The following is a 21762-nucleotide window of genomic DNA, read 5'->3' as shown; positions in this document are numbered from 1 at the left end:
CGCGCCCCGCCCGCCGCTATAAACGGGCCGTGCGAGGCTCCCCGCGCTCCCCGCTTCCAGCCATGGCTCCCGAGCGGCCCTCGCCGGCCTTCGCCGAGGCCGGGCAGCAGAGTGGGCTGCAGGTGTGGCGCGTTGAGCGCCTGGAGCTGGTGCCGGTGCCCCCGAGCTGCCACGGCGACTTCTTCGTTGGGGACGCGTACCTGGTGCTGCGCACGGAGCGCCGCGGGACCAGCGTCGCCTACCGCCTGCACTACTGGCTCGGTAGGAGCGAGGGGCGAGCCCGCAGTGCCCACCCTGCCGCCGACGGGCTCGCCGGCTCCGCGGCGTCGCGGACGGGGTTTGCCCTGCCCTTCTCAGTAAGGCTGCGGGTGCGAGGCTTCCCAGAGGGGTACTCGAGGTGGAGACAGAAGTGGGGCTGCCACCAAGGATCAGGGTGGTGCCAAGCGTCATCCCTTCTGATGCTGAGGGACTGAGTGTGGGACAGTGGGGTATGGCAGAAAGGGGGAAGCTTGCTCACTTTGTGGTGTTGGTTTGGAAAAGTACTGAAGTGTTAAAGTGAAATCTTGGCTGCGCCCGACAGAGGTTCTGGAGTGAAATCCTGCCTTCACTCATATTTTCTTGAGTTTTCTTTTTCCATTTGGATGAAAATGTCTTCTTGGCCACCTCTTGTGTTGTTGCGCTGGTTACTGTCTGGGTGTGCTTTTTCCAGCTAGATTAATTTTGCTTTCTTTTGGTACAGAGATCACATGCAAAGACAACAGGTTTTCTTTAAAACCTCGTTAATATCAGTCTGACAGCCTACTGGGATTGGAACTGGGCTGATAGCTTTTGCCTTCCACCATGACTAGCCCACTTTATATCAAATTTGAAGCCTGATATAAGGTTGTGTTTTACGTGACTTCCTCATCTCCTGTGGGTTTCATGTGACTTTCCCATCTGGCCACAGAGTCATCCTGCCACAGTGATTGCTCTTTAGCTGTCTGAAACTTATTACTTTTTTCTTGTTTCACCAGGTTCCCGTTTGTAGGCAGTCATCTCAATGAATGCACATAAAGATAGGTGTATTAACATTAATGTGCTTGAGTTGCTGCAGTTCTCATTGTACTTTTGCATGCATTGAAAAATAATTGCAGATTAAGCTGGGATTGTTTCTGCATAAATGTTTGAGTGCTGAGTTTTGCATGTCTTTGGAGTTTTCCAGCTGGCAAGCAGGGTAGTGTCTGTCTCTGGTAAGAGTATAGTCATAGATGGCAGTGTGAGTGAATTTCTTCAGAGACTTTTCTGTCAGCAGTGCTGCTAATTAGTAGTAGGGTTTGGCTGTGTAGACCTTTGTTAATGAAGCTGGAACTACTCATGTCTTAGTGAACGTTTAGTAGACACATCCCAGGGAGTGATGTAAGGATGGTTTGCGGCTCTTGGGGAGGGAAGGTAGATGTCACTGCCATCTGCAGCAATTGAAACCTCATTGCTGGTGGCTAAAGAGGTTTAGTTTACACACTGATGCACATGCTGTGCTGATGTGGTGCTGTCTAGATAGCCTAAAAGGCTTCAGGTGATCTGGGCACCCACGGTTGTGCAGCTGGCAGGGTGGCAGCAGGCAGGCTCAGTGCTGGCAAATCCCTTTGGCTTGCAAGATACTTCAGCAGCAGGGTGGAAAAATCTCAGACACTGCTGCACATGTAATAGCAACAGGAGACCAGGATTTCAGACAAGGTGTACTGGGAGAGCCAGTCACACTCAGAATCATTTGGATATTTTTAACTGGTTCACACTGCTGCTGTGTAGACCAGACTTTCCCCTTATAAGCAAAGACTATATAACCTGTGGGCCAGGAAGATCACAACAGGGTCTTTGTGAAGACTTCCTATAGGTGTCTCTGCATAGCTCCAGCAGTCACTATCACTCAGACTTTGGGATATAAAGAGAGAATTCTTTTGATGAGGGAAACACTGCAGACTTTGGTCTTAGGTACTTACAAGGGCCTTGCCATTTGGTAACGCAGTCCTACTTCTGCTTGTCATCTGTGGTATGCTATTGTGGCAGCCACATATGGTGACTGTGAGTGTGAATAGATTCTAACCAGCAAAAAAGATCCCAAACATCAAACTTTCCTATTACATAGTGGCAAAGGTCCTCCTGATTCCTTGCTTAGGCACCCCCTAGGGGTTAAAAGAAGGTTTGGACCATAGGAGGTTGGTCTGTGACCTCAGTGTGCTGGCAGTCTTCAGCTGTGACTGGCATCTTATGGGGAAAGTGACCCCATGGTTATTCTGCCATGCTGAAGTTTCCTGTGGGAAAGCCACTGTTTCACCAAGTATCTCACATACACTGAGATGCTGTTGAGGTTGGATAATTTCTGAGCAAGCTCACCTGGGTGTATCAACATTGTTGGCATGGCCAAACAATCAATGTGGATCTGTTTTGCTGCAGCTGTTAAAATCCACTTTTAACATTGCTCAGACATCCTGACTCAGGTGTCTCTACTGGCACTTGAGAGAAGCTTTAGTAGCTGTACTAATCCTAAGGGAGCTGTCTGGACTTGAAACTCTCAGTAGTGGAAACATCATTCCCTGTGCCAATACGAAACTACTTGTGAGTGAGATTGGCTATACCCCACTTAGTAACTTTAATCAAATCATTCATGATGGTTTTTGACTGTTTTTTAATCCTTGTTCCCAGAGATGAAGTCATAAGATCTGTCCATGTGAGCCAGTATCTGTTTGGTAAAAACTTGGCTTATTTTCCTTTATGCTCTGGCTTATTTGTAGCTGTTTGTGCCTTAGACTGTAAGGTAAATCTGGTTTTCATACAAGCTTGAGTAACTTATGCTTGGACTGATGCTCACTAGATTTTTTTAATGGAGTTTCACTGAGTATTTTATTGCCTAACAGCTATGAGACCAAGTCTGATAGTAGTTCTTATCTCTGCCTCTGTTCAAAAACCATTTTTCTTTAACCCTGAACCCTATTCTGTAATTGCAGGTAATAATTTAGAAGGATCTAGTCTTAATGGATATGATTTCCCCTAATTAGAAAAAGAAACAAAACATCCCTAAAACCTCCAAAACCTTACCACCAACTTTAAGGTGGTACCCAGGTCTGAGAAAGCATATTGAACAAGGCAAGTTCTATCATGGATTGATTTGGAACCAAATGGAAGACCTTACCTTTCCTTTTTCTTCTATAGTTACTGAGAAGCCTGGCTTTTTAGACTGGATTCTATTTGTACTTTTCTTGAAACAATTAAAACTGCTGAAAATATTAATCAAATTAAAATCTTTGGTTTAATATACATCCTGTTTTTGGCATGTACAGGCATCTAGCACACCAGATCAAGAGGCTGTTTTGCCACAGTCTTGGGAATAGGCAAATTTCTGTAAGATACAAAAGTGTGACCTCATGAAGCTGAGCCCCAAAGCTGCTTCTCTTTATCCCAGAACTACCAGGCAAAATATCTTGCTTGCATTATAGTGTCAAGAGGACTGCTTTTGAATTATTTTGGCATTATGGCTTGGTGAGTTTTTCTTAGAATAAATATATGTTTTACTATCCAGACAATCCATTCACATGACCTTTCTTTCTTTGAACTTCTGCTAAAGGTCCAAAAATCATTACAACTGACACTTGGCATGCTAAACTCAATTAAATTATTCTTTTGTTTGAAGATTCTAAGAGAAGATGAACTTCACTCTTTTTCACTCTTTTTTTCCTTATGAATGCAGTTCTACAAGTAGTCAAGAAATGGTCTGGAAGTTCATGTTATTTGGTGGTGAACAAGATTGTGATTCAGTGATTTGTTTCCACATAAACATGGGTTATGCAACCTGCTGAAGGCAGTGCCCAATTGTTCCAAAAAACAATTCCTCCAACTGAATTGAAAATTATATTAATGATTTATTGACATATTTCCTCTTATTTCAGGGAAAGACTGCACCCAGGATGAAAGCACAGCTGCAGCTATCTTTGCTGTTCAAATGGATGACCATCTAGGAGGAAAGCCTGTGCAGAGTAGAGAAATTCAAGGATATGAGTCTACTGAGTTTGTGGGTTACTTCAAAGGAGGAATTAAATACAGGGTAAAGAATCTGTCAAAATATATTCTGAAATTGTATGTAACGTTTTTCCCTACATAAAAATCAAATGTTTTTCTTTGTAAATGGAGATTTAAAAAATAGTTTATTAATGCTTTGTGGGTTTACATCTGAACTACCCATCTTAAACTGTAGGAGTCTCAGTGTTTGTACAGAAAGCAGCAGCTTGTTTGTCAGTCCCTCCTCTGGTATATGAAAACCTTTCCTAATTTTTTTTCCCCAAAATAAAGCTGTCCTAAAAGTTCATACTTGTGTGTCTAAGGGAGCTCACCTCTGTGTCTGGGAGGTGTTAAATCTCACAGAAATAATTTCTGTCTTGCAGACCAAATATTTTTGTCAAATGCAGAACCTAGTGTTCTGCAGTAGTTAGAAATATGAATAGAGTGGAAAAGATCAGAACTTCACTTGAATCTAAAAATTATGCTTTTGCAGTCCTACTGCAGTTTTTTTCTGAAATAGATAAAATAATCTCCCAAATTTTTTTGAACAATTTTAGCTTTTGGAATGATGTAGTGTCAGTGTTCTTGTGTCACTTCCAGAAGCTGAATAGCTGAAAAGTAACTTTTTTTATGCTACATCTGTGGGGTTTTTAAAAGAATAAAGTAATGTATCTCCTGAGAATATCTCCATAGTAGAAGCTCTGGGAGCCATGGCTCATTCAACCCTTTTTATACCCATGATGAATGTCTGTAACTTCTCTTTGCCTACACAACCAAGCTTTTAACTCTGCATAAGTGAGGTTGGCAGTGACATACCCAAACATTTACATTTTAGATTTTTTTTGTGTGTGTGGTTTCAAGAGCCACTCTCTGTTCCAACACAAGGTCTGGGTCTCCCAGAGGAGTGGAGAATGCTGCCTCACAAAGGCAGACATCCAAGCCAGTTTACCGGATTAGGCTTCTATTTACACTCACAGATTGTAAATAAAGTTTGCTCTCACTTCCCCTAGTTTAGTACTCCTTTGCCAGGTTAACTCTTAAGTTGCAAATACTCCTTTCATAAAATTACAGAGCTGCTGTGCACTTATCCATCCATCTACATGTAACTAGGGACTAAAACTACCAGGACCTCTGAGATTCAAGTTTGGAAAACTTCAGAAGGAGCAGCATATTTCTCTGCTTTTCCTCAGTCCATGACTTTTGTCCTAACAATGGTGTTCAGTATTATCTCATCCTCTGAAGGAGGCTGGAGAGTGCTGTAATTCTGTGCTTTCACTTTTGCTGTTTATCTGAAAACCCTTTGAGGGAGGGCGACGTCTGCTCCCTTGGCTAAAGGCTCACACCTGAGAGTTCAGCATCAGTTGTGTCTATCTGATCTGTGGTCAGCACTCTAAAACAGTATGTTACTTTGGCTTGCTTCTCACTACATAAACCATTTTTTTCCACTGCTATCTCCTCATCTGTAGAAAAAACAATAGTACCTTTGCAGAAATGAAGCTGAAATAAAGCTGTATGTTTTATTTTATTCAGGCAGGTGGTGTGGCCTCTGGATTTAATCATGTTGTTACTAATGATCTGAGTGCCCAGAGGCTGCTGCATATCAAGGGCCGGAGAGTTGTAAGAGCTACAGAAGTCCCCCTAGCTTGGACCAGCTTCAACAAAGGAGATTGTTTCATTATTGACCTTGGAAATGTAAGTATTTTCTAGAGCAAAACACTGAAAATAGGAGTTGCATCCTTTCCAATGTTTGAGTCATCCCCTAAGATGCAAAATTGATTTTGTCACTCATGTGAACCAGCAGAAAGAATCTGCTTTAGAAAATTAGTTTTAGTGTCACACTACTTGAAAGATTTCAAACTGCCCTAAATATTTCCTGAAGTGTTATCACACTTCACACAGATTATCCCTCAAGAAACAGCTCTCTTTCCCATTCAAGGCATTGGGATTTTTCACTACTGGTGTTTGAACAGCTTAAACAGTTCACTCCAAGTCTAGTTTGACTTTGGCACTCTCTACCAGATGAATGGGATCAGTGCTAGTGTTCAAAGCAGAACACAGATTCAACCATACTCTTAAGAGCACTTTTTCATAATCATCAAACTTTGGTAGTGACAATTGACCCTAAAGAAATAGCTGCAAAAGTGATTATAAAACTGCTCGAATATTTCAAGAGATCACTTGAGAAGCAATCTTGTGCTTCAAGGTTTTCTGCTGAAAACAAGTAGACACAGCACAGAAGAATATCAACATGTAAGAGAAAATAATTCTGCTTGCTTCAAATGGCTTAAAGTGTATTGCTGTCACCTCAGAGTACATGCTAAGACCTCCTGACACTAAGAGTAGCAGCTGGGATGTAGTCCACTCTTGTAGCATTGCGGCAGGATGGAGAAATGCTGCTCCCTTCTCGGAGTGTCTCCTTCAGAAGCTGCTCAGAGCAGGCCACAGGAGCAGCCATTTCAAGTCCATGCACACACAGAGGCCTCAACAGAGGACAGACAGGAAGGGTCTTTGCATGACTCAGTTCCCGCAGAGATTTATTCCTGGCACTGAAGGGACATCAGGGACAAAGGACCATGTGGACTGCCCTGGCTTAAGTACGGGGTCAGAAACCAATGGTCTGAGGGCACAGGTGCAGCAAACCTGTGGGGGGATGAGGGACAAACAGCTGGGGAGAGCAGGGTCAAGTGGCCAGTGGGGGAACCAATCCAGGACAGATTGGCAGTAGTTCTGCAGGGCACCATGGGGGAAGTCCTCTCAGCCTAGGCAAGGAAACTATGGTACATATTCTTCCAGGGCAAAACCTGGAAGTTTCCCTGAGGGGATTTTTAAGGTTCCCACACACTAATTAGATACTAGTTACTAATTTGAAATTAGTCCCATGCCTGATATACTCACATGTATAAAATGGAAAGCATGTGAAAGGAAATAGTTTATCTGCAGTTGATTTTAACTGTAGTGTTTCACAAGGAAGTTGTCAGCTGCTTTAAGATCTGAGTTCCCCTGACCTATTGAAAAAAGGGCTCTTCTGAATTCATGGTGTGCATTTGGCTTTTTCTCTGAAAGTGTCCCCTAGCGTGACAGTTGAAGATAATCAATGCAGCTTCTTGATACCAATATGTCTTTGATTTCTATTATGCTTCACAGCCTTCAGATGGAACACCAAATAGTATTTTTTGAATACGATCCTATTCCTCTTACATCAATGTGGTTAATCATCTGGAACAGCCTGGTGATCAATATCCAAAGTAATCTCTCCATGTCACTTTGCATAGAAGACCTAAATCATCCATTCTCTTTCAGAGTTAACCCATGGGAGGTGGAAAGTTTGGAACTAAACATTGCTAGAAAATGTTGCTTTTGCAATAAGGCTGTAATTGGGCTTGCATTTTCTGGAGTTAACTTCTCATGGACATGCTGTGGAACTGGGTGTACTCCATGAATTCAACTTGTTCTGACCCTAATTGTACTGCAGTGATCCAGATGACCTTGAGTAATTACTCAGGCCACACTGCAGGCATGGCAGTGACACTGATGAAATGCACTACGGGTCTATTGCAGTGTTAAATGTATAGCTTGGGGCCCTCTCCCCTTTTAGTGAGAGGAAAGTGCTGTTACTAAGCAATTTAAATGTAATATGGCTTTAGAGTCTTTATCTGATACAGAATGTACATTTGGGAGCCTTTTACTTTTTTTAGTGTAACATCACCGGTTTCTGATTGACTGTTTGACAAGACAGAGGACAGAGGTCAAGCAACACTGTGCCTTTGCAGGAAGAAATATTAGATGTGAACAATATCTAGATTTATTTTTTTTTTTTGGCCATTCTATGGGAAATGTCAGTCAAATGTCATGACTAAAACAGTTTTTGGTCTTCTCATGTCAGTTGTGTGAGAGATGGGTTTTTCTGGATGTACTAAGAAGTTAAGAAAAGAAGTGGTTTAGCATCTAGATATTCATAGTCACAAGTTATTGCATAAACCAGACCATGCTTGTGGGAGATGAAAATGTGTGACATAGTTCAGGATGAAGATGTACAAGTCTAGTGAAGTACCTCTAAATACAGGGGTGTAATAGAAAATACAGTGTCACAGGAGAAACCTTGCTCACGTTTTATAACTATATTTCAAGCTGAAATAACTGTATTTCACACTGAAATTTTCCATGACTAGAGGCCCACTGTAAATGGGCGATGCTTTATGAGTCTTTACTCGAGCTCTTAATTGAATTTAGGGTTCCTTTGAAAAGTATTTTGGCTAAAGTAGATTCCTTTACTTAACAATTGAAATAAAATTAATCTTGAATAGGGTTGCTTTTGAGTCTTGGGATTTATTGCAGACCACTGCCGACTCATTGTCTAAGAATAATGGGCAGTAATTGCATAAAATAATGAGCTTATGATACATGCTTTTAATATCAAATTATTTTAGTGTGTCAAATAAGATGAATTTCCAAAATTTACTTTCCTCAGTCTCTTAGCTAACCAGAAAGATGGTCTCTGTGGCACTGAAAAATTGCTTGTGCTGTCCATTTCCTGTTATATTTTATCAAGCCACTTATCTAATATAAAAAATAATTTCAGTTTTCCCATTGAGCTCAATTACTGCAGTATTTTAAACTTATGGTTTGAACAGATAAGGGAAAATTATGAAAGATAATAATGGGTAGGAATAAAATCATTACTTATCACTAGGATTTCCTTTATGGGATAATGCTTTAAGCAAAAAGTGTGTGTGGGCATTTTAAGCCAGGTTCACATATTTACAGTTCAAGTTCTGCTGTTTATCTCATACCTAGATCATTGAATAGTTTTGGTTGGAAGGGACCTTTAAAGGTCATCTAGATCAACTCCCCCTGTAATGAGCAGGGAGATCTTCAACAAGCTGAGGTTGCTCTGAGCCCTGTTCAACCTGACCTTCAATGAAGGTTATTCTGTCTTGATCCAGCCTTCTAAGTTATTGAAGTCAAACCTTGGCTGGAAATAAGATCAAAAAATAATGTTATATCTAGCTGCCTGTCTCCTGACCCCTCTCTTGAAAGTGGTTGGGACCCCATGGGACTGTGTGCACAACTCGCAGAGCACCTTGGCTAATCTGTTACTAAACCACATTTACAGCACTTCAAATACCCCACCCAGGTTTCACCTTGCTTCTTTTGAACTCTCTTGGCTCTAAGTGAAAATAGCTGCAGAAGGCAGAGAAAGCGCTGTCTGTGCTATGAGGGGAGTTGTTATCTGTGGGAAATGTGTGAAGACCTTTTGGTCAAGCAGTCTTCTGTAACACCATGAACTGAGAGCTGTGACTGTACTGACCTAGAGTGAGTGAACCAGGAGAGTGCTGGCATGCCAGACCCTAATTTAATTTGGGGTGTTTTTTCTACGTGGGATTTCCATGACACCTCTTTGAACCTGGGAATCTCTCTGTAAGGGAGCCTTTGGGCAGGCAAGACAGGTGCAGGGCAGTTTCTGAGAAGGCCTGGAGCAGAGCACACCTTACTTTGTTTGGGTGCTGCTTAGTGCATCTTGTCCAGGCACCGCTCTGCTCAAGAGCCCCCAGGAGCTGTTATTTTCTGCCACACAATCACAGAATACACTAAGCTGGAAGGAACCCGCAAGGATTGGAAAGTCAAACTCTTAGTCCCACACAGGGCAGCCCCAAGAATCACACGACGTGCCTGAGAGCATTGTCCAGATTCCTCTTGAACTCCGTCAGGCTTGGTCCTGTGACCATGTCCCTGAGGAGCCCATTCCAGTGCCCAACCACTGTCTGGATGAAGAACCTCTTTCTAATATCCAACCTAAACTCCTCTGATACAACTTCAGGCCATTTCCTCAGGTCCTGTCACTGGACACCAGAGAGAAGAGATCAGTGTCTGCCCCTCCTCTTCCCCTCAGGAGGAAATTATAGACTGCAATGAGGTCTTCCCTCAGTCTCCTCCAGGCTGAACAGGCCAAGTGACCTCGGGCCTGATCAGACCAAGGCCTGATCCTCATACACCTTCCCCTCAAGGCCCTTCCAGTGCTGTCCTGAACTATTGCTGGTATCCCACCTGAGAGGCACCAGGATGGGTTAGACAATTCTTAAACTTCTTAAAGTGCCTGGCCTTGCTCTGTGCTCCCCTTTACCTCCAGTTGCAGGTCTCTGTTTCACCCCATCCTCCAGCCTTCTCCCCTTAGACACAATCCTTTTTCTTCCTTCATCACCAAAACAATTCTCAAAACAGCAAGGAGCAGGAGAACAAGGAAAATGATCACAGAAGGCAAGAGAAAAGATGAATCACTGTGCCATTTACTGAATTACGTATATACAGTTTTTAGACTATTTTAGTATTTATCTAGATGAATATGTAAATATACTGTATATGTGTATATTTATGGTAAGATATGCTAAAGACTTTCATATCTTTTGTCAATTTTCCTTGTTTAAAGTGGGAAGGAAACTTGCCAGTATTATGAAATTAAGCCTGTGTGTATTGGTGTATGCTGGTTATTTTTGAAATTGGAATGTTGAGATGTTTCAATAATTTGGGTAGTTATCAAAACATGGAGCAGAAATAATGGGAGTAACAATGAAATAAAACAACATTAATTGATCAGCTGATTTTACTGAATGCCTCCCAACTCAGTTTGGGATGCCCTGCTGTATGAAGGCTGTCGGAAGTTGTATCCTTGGTGACCAGCAAAATTATTCTCTGTGCATGTTTGGATAGAGCTTTGTGGAATGTAAGACTTGATTCTCTCTGTCTGATTAATCTCTTGATGGGAGACAGCAGCAGTGCCATGAGTTAGGTGACTGCAAAGGGCAGGCAGAGAGCTGTGCACTGCTCAGCCTTCTTGAAGAAATTAAGAGACAGTTGTTGAAATAAGAGGGTGAAGGGCAATGTGTGATATCTGCCACTGAGGTTTGAGCTTGGGCCTGATTGCAGCTGGAAAGTTTTGTCAGTACAATAAAAGTTCTGCATGCAGAACATCACCCTTCTCCCAAAGGAAGAGTGCAGATGGGTGAGGTGATGTGAGTGCAGATGGGTGAGCTACAGTGAGTTATCACTGTAGTTCAAGGTAAATGAAGATTGAAGGTAAACTGTACTCAGTTCTCCATTCTTACTATTCCTGTATTAACTGATTTATAAACAGCCAAAAGGTGACTGATTTGAAATGTAAGAGCCTATAATATTCTTAGAAACAACTTGTGCTATCTAGCAATCCGTGTATGTATTTCTTAAGGGTTTCATGGATCCAAATGAAAATTATGAGGTTAGAACTCAAAAGTATGAGACTGAACAGAGTTGTCATCATGTATCTGTCAGTGTGTTCCTATGAGAACACCGGACATAGAAAGTATGTCAGAAGAAGAAAAATTGCTGCCTTGCAACAAAGAAGAAATACATCAGGCAAAAAGGCTGGCTATTTATGACAGCTGCTTTTCATAACAACTTAGTATAGATTAAATTATGTTTACAAAAAGAAAAGTAACTTCTGCTTTTTAAAGAGCAAGATAGCAGATACTTGCTTTATGATTATGATCACAGAGTATGATTCAGCATCACATTGCAACCTTAAGCACAGTTGTCTTGGTGGCTTCTGTAATCTTCCCTCACTATTTCTTTTAGATGCTTTTAGATGGCTTTGCTTCTCTTCCATTGGATAAAGCAGTATTCACAACAGGCGTATTAAATGCTTGAATAAAGTCATTGTTAAGGTATAAACAGGCCTGGAAGAGCAGATTCTTGCATTTTGCAGTTCATCACCATACATTTCTAGTTGCTTTCCCTGGCTCCAACAACTGACTCATGTTGTTTTTCCATTCACATGTTTCTCCTACAACTGACCTCTTCCCCCGTTTCCCCCAGCTGAGAGTTAAACTATTGCTCATGCTGCAGCAGGGAGCTGCCAAACAAGTAGCTGAGCTTGAAGAACTAAAGTGCTTAGGTTCTTTATTAACTTTACAGACTTATTAACAGCATTAAAATGTTGTTCTGTCTATACAATGTGTATTTTGGTAAGTAAGCTTCTTAATTTTTCTGTAAATCTGTGAACCAGTTACTCCAGCAGTGTAAATGCCAGCATTCTGGAAGTTGCTATAGTCTCAAAATCATCAGACAGAGGGGAAAAAAAAATTAAGTCCTTTTGCCCCCAATTCAGTTAAATTCAGGATTTTTCTTCATATTCCATGGACTGGAAAGTTTCTCCTCGCCCCTACTGGTACACAGAAAAGTAGCTGGACCTATAAGTGTTAAAGCTTCAGGTGGACTGGACGCACATGTAGCCACAAGGATTCAATTCAGTTAGTTTTCTTCCTGATGTTGTAGGAAATCCAGATGTTTTGCTGCTTGAGCTGCAGTTGTTTAGAATTAAGATTATCCTGGTATTGACCCCTTGATCCACTGTGGTATAGCAAGAGCTATTCCTAGTGCATACTAGCAAAACAGGTGTGAGAGGAAAAAAATGAATGTACTAAGTGCATGACTCTGCTATATCTGACTTATTTTTAGTCTGAAAATTTGTTCAGTTTGAGTCAAATGGGAGACTCCAAAGACTGGTTACAAAGACACTATTGTAATTTTACTAGGGCCAGGCTCATGGTGGCCTCAGAGGTATTCTGGCTGAATGAATTTGGAGTTTGTTTTGGATTATCAAAACTCCACAACTTTCAATGGTTCACTGTATTACAGTTTCAACAAAGTTAGATTTTATGGATATGTGAAATGAGAAGGTTTTTTCCCCTGCCTGTATCAAGCATTCAACAGTCAAGAAAGGAAAAAAAGTGAATAAGGAGAAAAATGCCTTCAGAAATCTATCTTAATCTAGTTGAATCCAAACACTCTTCTTAATACATATTGTCAATTCCTTTAAAAACCCTGGACATCAGTGAGCTGACAAAAAGTACTGCATTCCAGTTACTTTTTGTCAGTTATTTTCCCCTGCATGTAGATTTTGTCTTCTTGATTTAGCACTTTTCTGTACTTAAAAAAAACCCCAAACATAAAAATTCCATACTCTTGTTTTAGGGCTCTCTGTTTTATTTCCAAAAACTTGGTGTTTGAAATACAAATACCAATGTAATATGCCATCGTTTTTACAAATGCTTAGAATTAAAGACATTAGAAGTATTTCTGTTGTTTGCAGTTCATATATAAACTTTCTTCCAAATTTATTTCTATTTTGTATTGGCCTCTCTTTGTTAAGCATATTAAGTTTAATTACAGGACTAGACTTTTAACGAGCTAAAAGGAGCTTGTGCCTTATCAGAGCAGCTGTTCACTAATGACCGTGAAGAGTCTCAGCTGAGTGCCTGCCCATTATTTTGATAGTAGATGATGTGTATAAAGCTTTGCCAATATTCCTGTATGTTCCATCTGCCTCTAGCATTGCTGGAGGATTTTTTTCCCACTTCCTTCCACTTCCTTCCACTTTCTTTTCCCCTTCCACTAGGAGTGCTGGCTCTTTTGGGGACTCCTAAATCAGAGCTTTTCTCCTCCTGACGAGCCCATCCTCACAAGCCTCATCAGCCTTTCTTGTACCTGCTGTGCAGTCACTACAGTGGCTTTCTGGGATGTGCTTATTTGCCCAGGCTCTGATCTGCTGCTGAACAGCAGCAGCTGAATCAAGGGGAAGAGAGGAATTAAAGCAATTATAACTTTACAAATACTCTTTTCTTGCTTTCAGCCCTTTAGTCTGAGTTGTGGGGGTAAAGAGAATGTAGTATGGTGTATCACAGGAGTGAGCAGATTTAGCTGAAGAGTTTTCTCCTGTTGAGTCCCTCTGCATTAGAGCTGTACCTCTGCTGCACCAAGTGTTGGGGTTTAGAGGAATGGAAGACAACATCCTGACTGACAGACACTGAGTTAGCTCAATAATAAATTGCATCATGACAACATGAACAGGTCCACACCACAGATTTTAGCTGTCTCTCAGATAAGAGTGGTGTTTTTTTTTTTTTTTTTTAAATTGAGGTACTATTACATTCTGATAGTGTGTTCTGGGGTATATGTGGGCAAAGATGGACAGGTTTAAGGTGCATCAGAGCCTCCAAACAAAGAATAGAAGCATACCAGCTTGTGATGGTAGGCTTAAATTCTTTCCTTAATGAAAGTTTAAAGTTTATTTCAATATTTTAAAGTTAATGAGACTTAAACATTCCACTGTTATTTTCTACCTAAATGGAAGTTTCATCACAGACTTGTTTCAAATTAGGTTTTGAAACCTATTTAATTTGTTTATCTTTTTAATCTCTCTTCATATAAGAGACTGCAAATCAGCAATTAGAGTAGAGGCCTGGAAATTGGTAGATATTTCAACAGACAATTAGGTTTGAAACACTTGCATGTTTAACTAGAGAAAAATAGCTTCATGGATTTAAGCTTCTTGGCCTTTCCTGTCATTGTCCTGGCTAAGATCCACAGAAATGACCACAAAAGATCCAGAGGAGATATTTTCATTTGCCTCCAGATTAAGGAGGCTGCCAGTTGAATACAGAGGTGGCTATGTGTTAGAAGGGAAAAATTAGTTTTTATGTCACTTCGGAAAGAAATGGTCTTTTTTGTTTGTTTGTTTTTCCTTCTCTTGCTCTGCATGGCATTTGGGGCTGGAGCAGGAAGAGGAGGTGTACTTTGACAGTCCCCCTCCATAAAGGGAAAAGTGCCAAGGTGCTCTTGCTCAGGGTTACACATGAGCCATGCATAATCATCCTGATGCACAACATCTGTATAAAAGCTAAATGTTGGGTCATTTATAATGTGCTGGAGAAATCTCACGTGACTTGCACAAGGTCGCTCTGCAGGCCAGAGGCTGTTAGGGGTCAGAGCAGTGAATTCTTACACTCTGGGTGAAGACCAAACTGTGTCCCCAAAATGTGCCATTGAGGGGAGAGCTCATTCTGACCACAGTGTGCATGGCACGGATCCAGCTTGCCTCCCCAACCTCACTCAGGAGCTCTAGGGTGGGTATTATTATTCAAAATAGCATTTTTCATTATAACATTTCATTATAAAGTTATTCATTATAACATTTTTTCACCCTTAGCGGTTAATTGTCCCACCGTGATCTGACAACTATATTAATATCAACAGACATTAATATGGGGTATCTTTCTCAGAATTCTGTTTAAGAGCTTTTAAAAAATAAATACTGCTAGTGCAAACTTCTGAAAATAAACTGGGCTTGGCACAGGAATTACTGATGAATGAAGCCCTTTTATTTTGAGGGGAGTGAACACTTGAAGTCTGTTTTCATTTTAATGGAAACATTTCTTGTCAGCCTGCCAATTCCAAATAAAGTTAGCAAAACAAACCTAAAAATAGTGAAGGTGTAGTACAGCTAGGAAATTGTGAAAGTAGTGAGTGAGCTAAAGCTAAATATCATATTTTGCCCATAGTTGAGCACTTTATATGTCTAAAAAATAAATACGTGAATAATGAAATATGACCAAAAAGCTCAATGATTTGTTGGATATGGTTAGATAACTAATTGACTGTATTTCAGGTAAATTCAGATCTAAACATTAGCCTTCTCAAGAAATGGCTTTAACTTCTCAAACTCTTTTTCTGGTTTTAAGTTGTTGGAAAACTGAATCTGCATAGAGGTTGAAATGGATAAGTCATATCAGGAAGGCAAAACTCAGCTTCTCTACTCTGAGGCTTCAAAATTAGATACATTGAAAATGAGATGATTTCAGTTCAGAAGAGGAAATTAATTAACTCCAAGCTCCTGAAAGCTTCTAGCACTGAATGATTAAGATATTTTAGTGATCATAGTAAATACTTTACAATATTATACACTTTGAGACATTTTCATGACTTCTGGTTGCTCACGTCCTTCTTTTTAATTATACAGTACATGAAGTTTAACTTTCAGGCTTTTAAAAAAGAATACTGTCTTTATTCTCTAGTGCTAAAAAGAAGCAGATTCTTATTTCTCTAGCTTTTTTAATCAGTATTTTTCAAATAACCATGCAAGATGGAGTTTGTGAATCTCTAGATCAAGAATGTTTTCAAACAGTGCTTGTTGATTCCAGTGGTGATTTTTGCAGAAGAAGAAACCTGGAACATGGACACCATAAGGAAAATAATGAAACCTGCAAATTTAAAAATCTGAAATACATTACTGTAGATTTTTAAAGGTTTTTCTCCTTCCTCAGGTGCATTTGAAGCCTAGAGCCTGTGGACTGTAGGAGAGCTAAGTTTCTTCAGTCACTTGCTGACTGAAGGCAGACAGGGAGAATAAACTGTGAATGTGGAGTAACTTGGGTGCAGTGGGATCTTTAGGAGATGTTAAGAAAAGAAAATGTGAATTTATTGTCCAAGAAGTAAAGGTCTTTGTAATTTGCAGTGGCAGTTTAAGTCTCACAATATCCTTTGTGGTCAGTACAGCAAAAATACTCATTTTGTAGATGCAACTACTTGTTTGAGGTTCCATCTCCAGTTACCAAAAAAACAAGAGAAGGCCAATGGATACAACTGAAGCTGCACTTCTAACCTTTCTGAATGAGCAATCTCTACCAATTTCCACATCAACACTGAGATAAGGCAATAGCTGCCTTACCTCTTTCCCTAGTTCTCTATTATATGACTTCTTACTATTCCTTATTGCTTCTACTGACTATGGGAAATAAAGAATTCCTGTATATTGCTGCAGTATCTCTAGTGACTCCTAGTTTCTCATGTAATTGCAAATAAGCTCAATTAGTAGGATGTAGGCCAAGATTAGAATTATGCTAAGGAGTCTGTGTTGTGGAAAGTGTCCATGAATTTGGTAGAAAAGGGCTGAAACAGTGCCTGGCAATAACAAATGTATTCAAAAATCTACTCAGATTGGAATATTTGACTTTCTACATGTTCAGTTCTTTAGAAAATTATTTTCCTAAGCATGAACAGACATTTTGTGTTCCTGGGGAAATGTAGATAATGTAGATTTAAGATAAGGTTCAGACCTGACACCAGCTATGTCTCCATATTCTGGATACTTGATAAACTGACAGTATTTAAACCAGAATTTAGAAGCTTTTTTTTTTTTTTATTTAAGCCTACAGTCAAGTTGTTAAAGGCAAGCTGAAAACCTCACAACTTCCATTGCATAACATCTGCAAGTTGAAAAGGATACAGTTCTGTGAATCTCTGGTGTAATCCTGATAAAGCTTAAAACTTTATCTTTGAAGAGATGCCTTTGAAGGGGGGAGGAGAGGTTGGAAGGGAACAGTAAGATCATTGAGACCTCCCCATGTTTTAGCCTGGTTCTGGTGTCTCCCTTTCCTGAGAGGTGCTCTGGGAACATGCTGCATTGTGCAAAGGTCAGCTAATAAAAACTGGATTGAAAGATCCAACTGTACTTTAGTAACACATACAATCAGGATCTTCCTTGAGATTTTGAAATTAATTTGTGTCTTGACTCAGGTGAGTATCGGCACTGCTGAAGTACCATACAAGAGGAGCTGGCATATATAAAATTTGCAGTAGCAAATTTAGGAGTTTCTAGTTATTTAATTAGCTGAAGCTCTATATGCAATTGGGATAAAACTCAGTCAAACCAAAATTCCGACTATTCTGAGCTCAAGTGATCTCGTAATATGTGAAAGCTGAATTATATTATGTAAATATCTTGCATATTACAGCATGACATGATGCAGAATGAAATAGGCTGGAAAAGACCTCTGAGATCCCCGAATCCAACCTTCGACTGAACACCACCTTGAAACCAGACCACAGCACTGAGTGCCACATCTATTGTTTTCTTAAACACCTCCAGGGTTGTGACTCCACCATCTCCCTGGGCAGCCCATTCCAATGTTGATTCACCCTTTCTGTAAAGAAATTTCTCCTAATACCCAACCTAAATCTTTCCTGGTGCAGTTTGAGATTATGTCATAGATACCGCAAATATTGACGTGATTGAGCAACTCTCTTCTAGAAGGTACTTGTGAAAGATGTAGATTCACAGGTGTTCTGGTGATTTAGATTCAGTAGGATAATTATTAATAAAATAAATTTCATAGTTCTGCTGTGTTGAATCCTATTGCTAACGTGTGTGTTCTCCTCATTGTTTCAGGAAATCTATCAGTGGTGTGGCTCATCGTGCAATAAATACGAGCGGCTGAAGGCTACACAGGTTGCTGTTGGCATTCGGGACAATGAACGAAATGGAAGGTCCAAATTAATTACTGTGGAAGAAGGCAGTGAGCCAGACAGACTCATAGAGGTATGGTAATGTGGTAACTTGTTGCTGACATAGCTGTGAATAAAAGTTTTTACACCTCAGGAATTAAGTCAGATTGGGCTGATGCTAGGAAGACAGATAGTGTATAATAGGCCTGTTTATACCTTTTCCTTCCTTCCTTATCTAGGCAGTGTTAAGTTAATTGGGCATTTCAGTCTGAGGTAATTAATCATCTGGGAATACTTTTACAAGAACAAATGTTTGCTTTATTGAGTTAGCTGTACGGTGACTGAATTAACAGCATGGCTCACACCGAAGCACACTATCAGCTCTGTGTGAGGAAGGAGCATCCATCTGGGACAGCACCAAAGAAAGAAAAACAAAGAATTACTGTGTGTAGAAAGTAAAAACATGTAGCAATACTTTGCATACTTCTGCTTCTATTTCAAGATCATGTGCACCTAAGCCTCTAGTAACCCCAGTGAGCCCCTTCCTCATGTGTTTAGAAAGTTTAACCATTTACTTAAAATCACCAGATTTCAGATATCATGACTGAGCTGATCAAAGTAGAGTGGAAAAAAATTCCCAATATATGGATTTTTCAGATCTCAAAAAATTAACACTCAGGTGTTGTTGCAGGCTGCATACAAATAAAATCATTGGCACTTGGCACTTGTGTCCTAAATTAATCTTCCATTCATTCTCTAAAAAGAAGGAAGAGGGAAGCAGGGTCACAAAGCAGTCCTTCAATAAAATGGAATATGTACAGCTAGGATATTGTCTTGTACTGCAGATTAAGTTCAGGAAGTAAAGCTAATGGTGCATGCAGGAGTGCAATTATTTTTTGTGGTGCTTTCGTTCGGTGTAGTCATATGTGGCATAGCTAGTTACTGCCTGAGCAGAAAAACAGGTGCTGAGGCACCAGCCCGTGGCCATGCTGGCTGTGGGGACCCTTTGGGTGGACTGACCATAAGGTAAAGACCTTTTTTCCTGTGAATGTGAGTACAGATGTGGCTGTGTTCAAAAGTAGGGGAGGTGGTGCCCAGTGTACTGGAGATTTTTGAAGGGGATAAAACCCAAGCAGACAGTCCTCTATGTGGTTTTTTACTTCCTTGTACAATCTTTCCACAGTGGCTCTGACATGGCAGATATTTTGCATGTATAACTCTTTTGACAAGAGCACAGGTTGACTCTAGGGAGCAGCCTCCTGCTCCTGATTCGAATCACAGCATTGGGTTGCATCCTGCTGCAGCTGTGGTTGGGCACCTCTGGGACCCTGCCCCTGGCCACAGCTGCTGCTGCCAAGCCCATCCTGGGGTTACCACTGGAGGCTGTGAACAGAGCTTCTGATACACTCATGTGTGGCTTGGGAGCAGTGATCAGAGCAGCTCCCTTTGCTCCTCTTATCTGGCTAAGGTGCAGGTGCAGGTAAGTTGGACTTATGTTCTACCCCAGCGAGGACACGGGCCAGCTGCAGGCTGCCTCCCTGCCATCCCCCTCCATAGGCTCTGAGGGGGAGGGATTTGCCACCCTTGCCCCTGCATCACTTTGCTAGACTTTAATTTGTGTGCAACTGTTGTTTGGTAGCAACCTTGAGGCGCGATTAAGAGCAAGAAGACACCAAGGTTGCAGTTTGATCCTGTAGTTGTTGTATCAGGGAATAAATTTTTTCTTCCTTGCACAGCAGTGTATGAAGAAGTTTCTGCTTTTCTTTGAGGATTCTGAATGTAGAGGGGACAGAAATGGGTAATTCAATGCATTTAGATAAATTGCTTTTATTGCTGCCGCTGTGATGATCTCAGTTTGAGTGACTGTGTCTGCAGTCAGGGTTTATCTTCTAGTCTGCACTGTTCTAGCCTTGCTTGTGTAAATGCTGCTTCCATAACAGGATCTGCAGCTCAGCAGTGGCTGTCCAGTCCACTCTGAAATGTGCTACTAATAAGTCAGGAGGGTAGTTAACCTCACAAACATATAAAATGTATTAATCCTTATTCCTGCTCAAATTGTTTCTAGTTCCTGGTACTCTTTGTTTGGAATTCTCCTTGCTTCCACAAAGTTGTCTCTTAACATGCTGTTACACTCTCCCAGGCTAACTGCAGTTGAGCTAACATAGTGTTTGTTTTTTCTCTCCACATCAGGAAGGGTGGATTTTTGGCATCTCCAGCTTTCTTAGAAAAAGGTTGATTTATTTTCTAGGCAAAAGAATTACATACTTTAAATATTCATTTTGTCATCCAGTATGCCACTGAAATCAGAAAGAGATTTCCTAAAATTATCTCCTCTGACAAATGTCAGGAATGATTACCCTTCCTGTGAGCTAGATATCTGCTTCCATATCAGTGGCCAGACTTGCTCATGCAGGGCCAGGAGGATCTTCAGGGAGGGGCTGGCATACCCACCATGAGTACCAGCAGAAAGAGCCAATACTGATCTTATTCCTGCTCCACAAGCACAGAGTTGTGACTCCCTACCAGAAATGCAAGACTTCTGTGCCTGCACCCCACCGTGGAGACCAGACACAGGCTGGCTGAGCTAACCCTGCCTCGCTTCTGTCCTGCTGTAGGATTAGCAGAGGCAGTGCTGTGGTGAGCTGGTATTTCCCAGCCAGCCCACTGTCCTGCTGGGTGCTGTGGGTGATAAGGGCAGTTTTCTGCTCCCAGCTCCCGTTTTTAGCAATGGGAACAGGCTGCACTGCTTGAATTTCCTCATGGGAGAGAGCTGTCTGGAGCTGCTGTAGGACTGGACAAAGTGCTGTGGCAGACCAGCAAGATGCAGCTTGCTCTCCCTGGGAAAGCAGAATTACTAGAAGCTGGGTATGTGAGTAGTTTTTACAGCAGCAAGCCCTTTTTCATCTGCCACCACAGATGAAAAGCTTCCCACTTGGGAACACACAGTGACCACCCTGTGCTTGCACTCTGGGAACACAGTGTGTCTGGAAAGCTCAGACTTGCAGGGTGCACAGAAGTTCTCATAAGATACATCAGGGATCACTAGGACTCTGACTGTGAAGACAAGGCAGAAGATTTCTGTGCAAGCACATCAAAGATATTTCTGTATCTGGCTTCACCTCCGTGTTCGTGCTTTAGGTGAGGTAGTGATTGGCAGGTTTAAAGAAGCAGTGCTGTATTGGGTTGCTACCTTGAAAAATTGGAAGAGAAACAGACCACCTTGGACAAATTGCTGCTGTTGCTGTGACTGGTCACCAGTCTCAACAGAACATTAAAAAAATCACCAGATGCCAACTCGGCTCTGATTTTCTCATGTAAACAGCTGAATAGTTACCCTGCTGAATCTTACCTTTGAATGGTTGAATTGTGATACAGGAATTTTTTGACCTTCATGGGACCAATCCAAAAATCCAGATCTTCGCAATACTTGACTCAGTTTGGTAGCTGCAGAGTGACCATGTTAGTATTAGAGCTACCTACACTGTTTATTTTTTTTTTAAGGAGGAAGACTAAATACATTATTTCAAAGATAACCTAAGACCAAAATCCTCTAGTGTCTGTTGCTAGCCTTATCAGCCCCCTTGGGCCCACTGTACTGACACTGATACTCATCCTTCACACTGCTTGCGGTGGTAAGCAGAG

At 41.2% G+C, this 21762-nt stretch overlaps 1 protein-coding gene across 1 annotated transcript in view; it reads left to right on the top strand.

Moving 5' to 3' along the window:
* The window catches only part of SCIN (scinderin), a 49373-nt gene continuing 27611 nt past the window's right edge, over positions 1-21762 (top strand). Inside the window, exons 1-4 of the mRNA XM_063411412.1 lie at positions 1-261; positions 3921-4075; positions 5560-5721; positions 18065-18214. Coding sequence (XP_063267482.1) covers positions 63-261; positions 3921-4075; positions 5560-5721; positions 18065-18214 — 666 coding nt within the window. The 5' untranslated portion in view covers positions 1-62. The remainder of the gene's footprint in view (positions 262-3920; positions 4076-5559; positions 5722-18064; positions 18215-21762) is intronic.

This window comes from Prinia subflava, chromosome 1 (assembly GCF_021018805.1).
Source record: "Prinia subflava isolate CZ2003 ecotype Zambia chromosome 1, Cam_Psub_1.2, whole genome shotgun sequence".
NCBI classification, from domain to species: Eukaryota; Metazoa; Chordata; class Aves; order Passeriformes; family Cisticolidae; genus Prinia; species Prinia subflava.
This window is presented reverse-complemented; position numbering and strand designations above follow the sequence as displayed.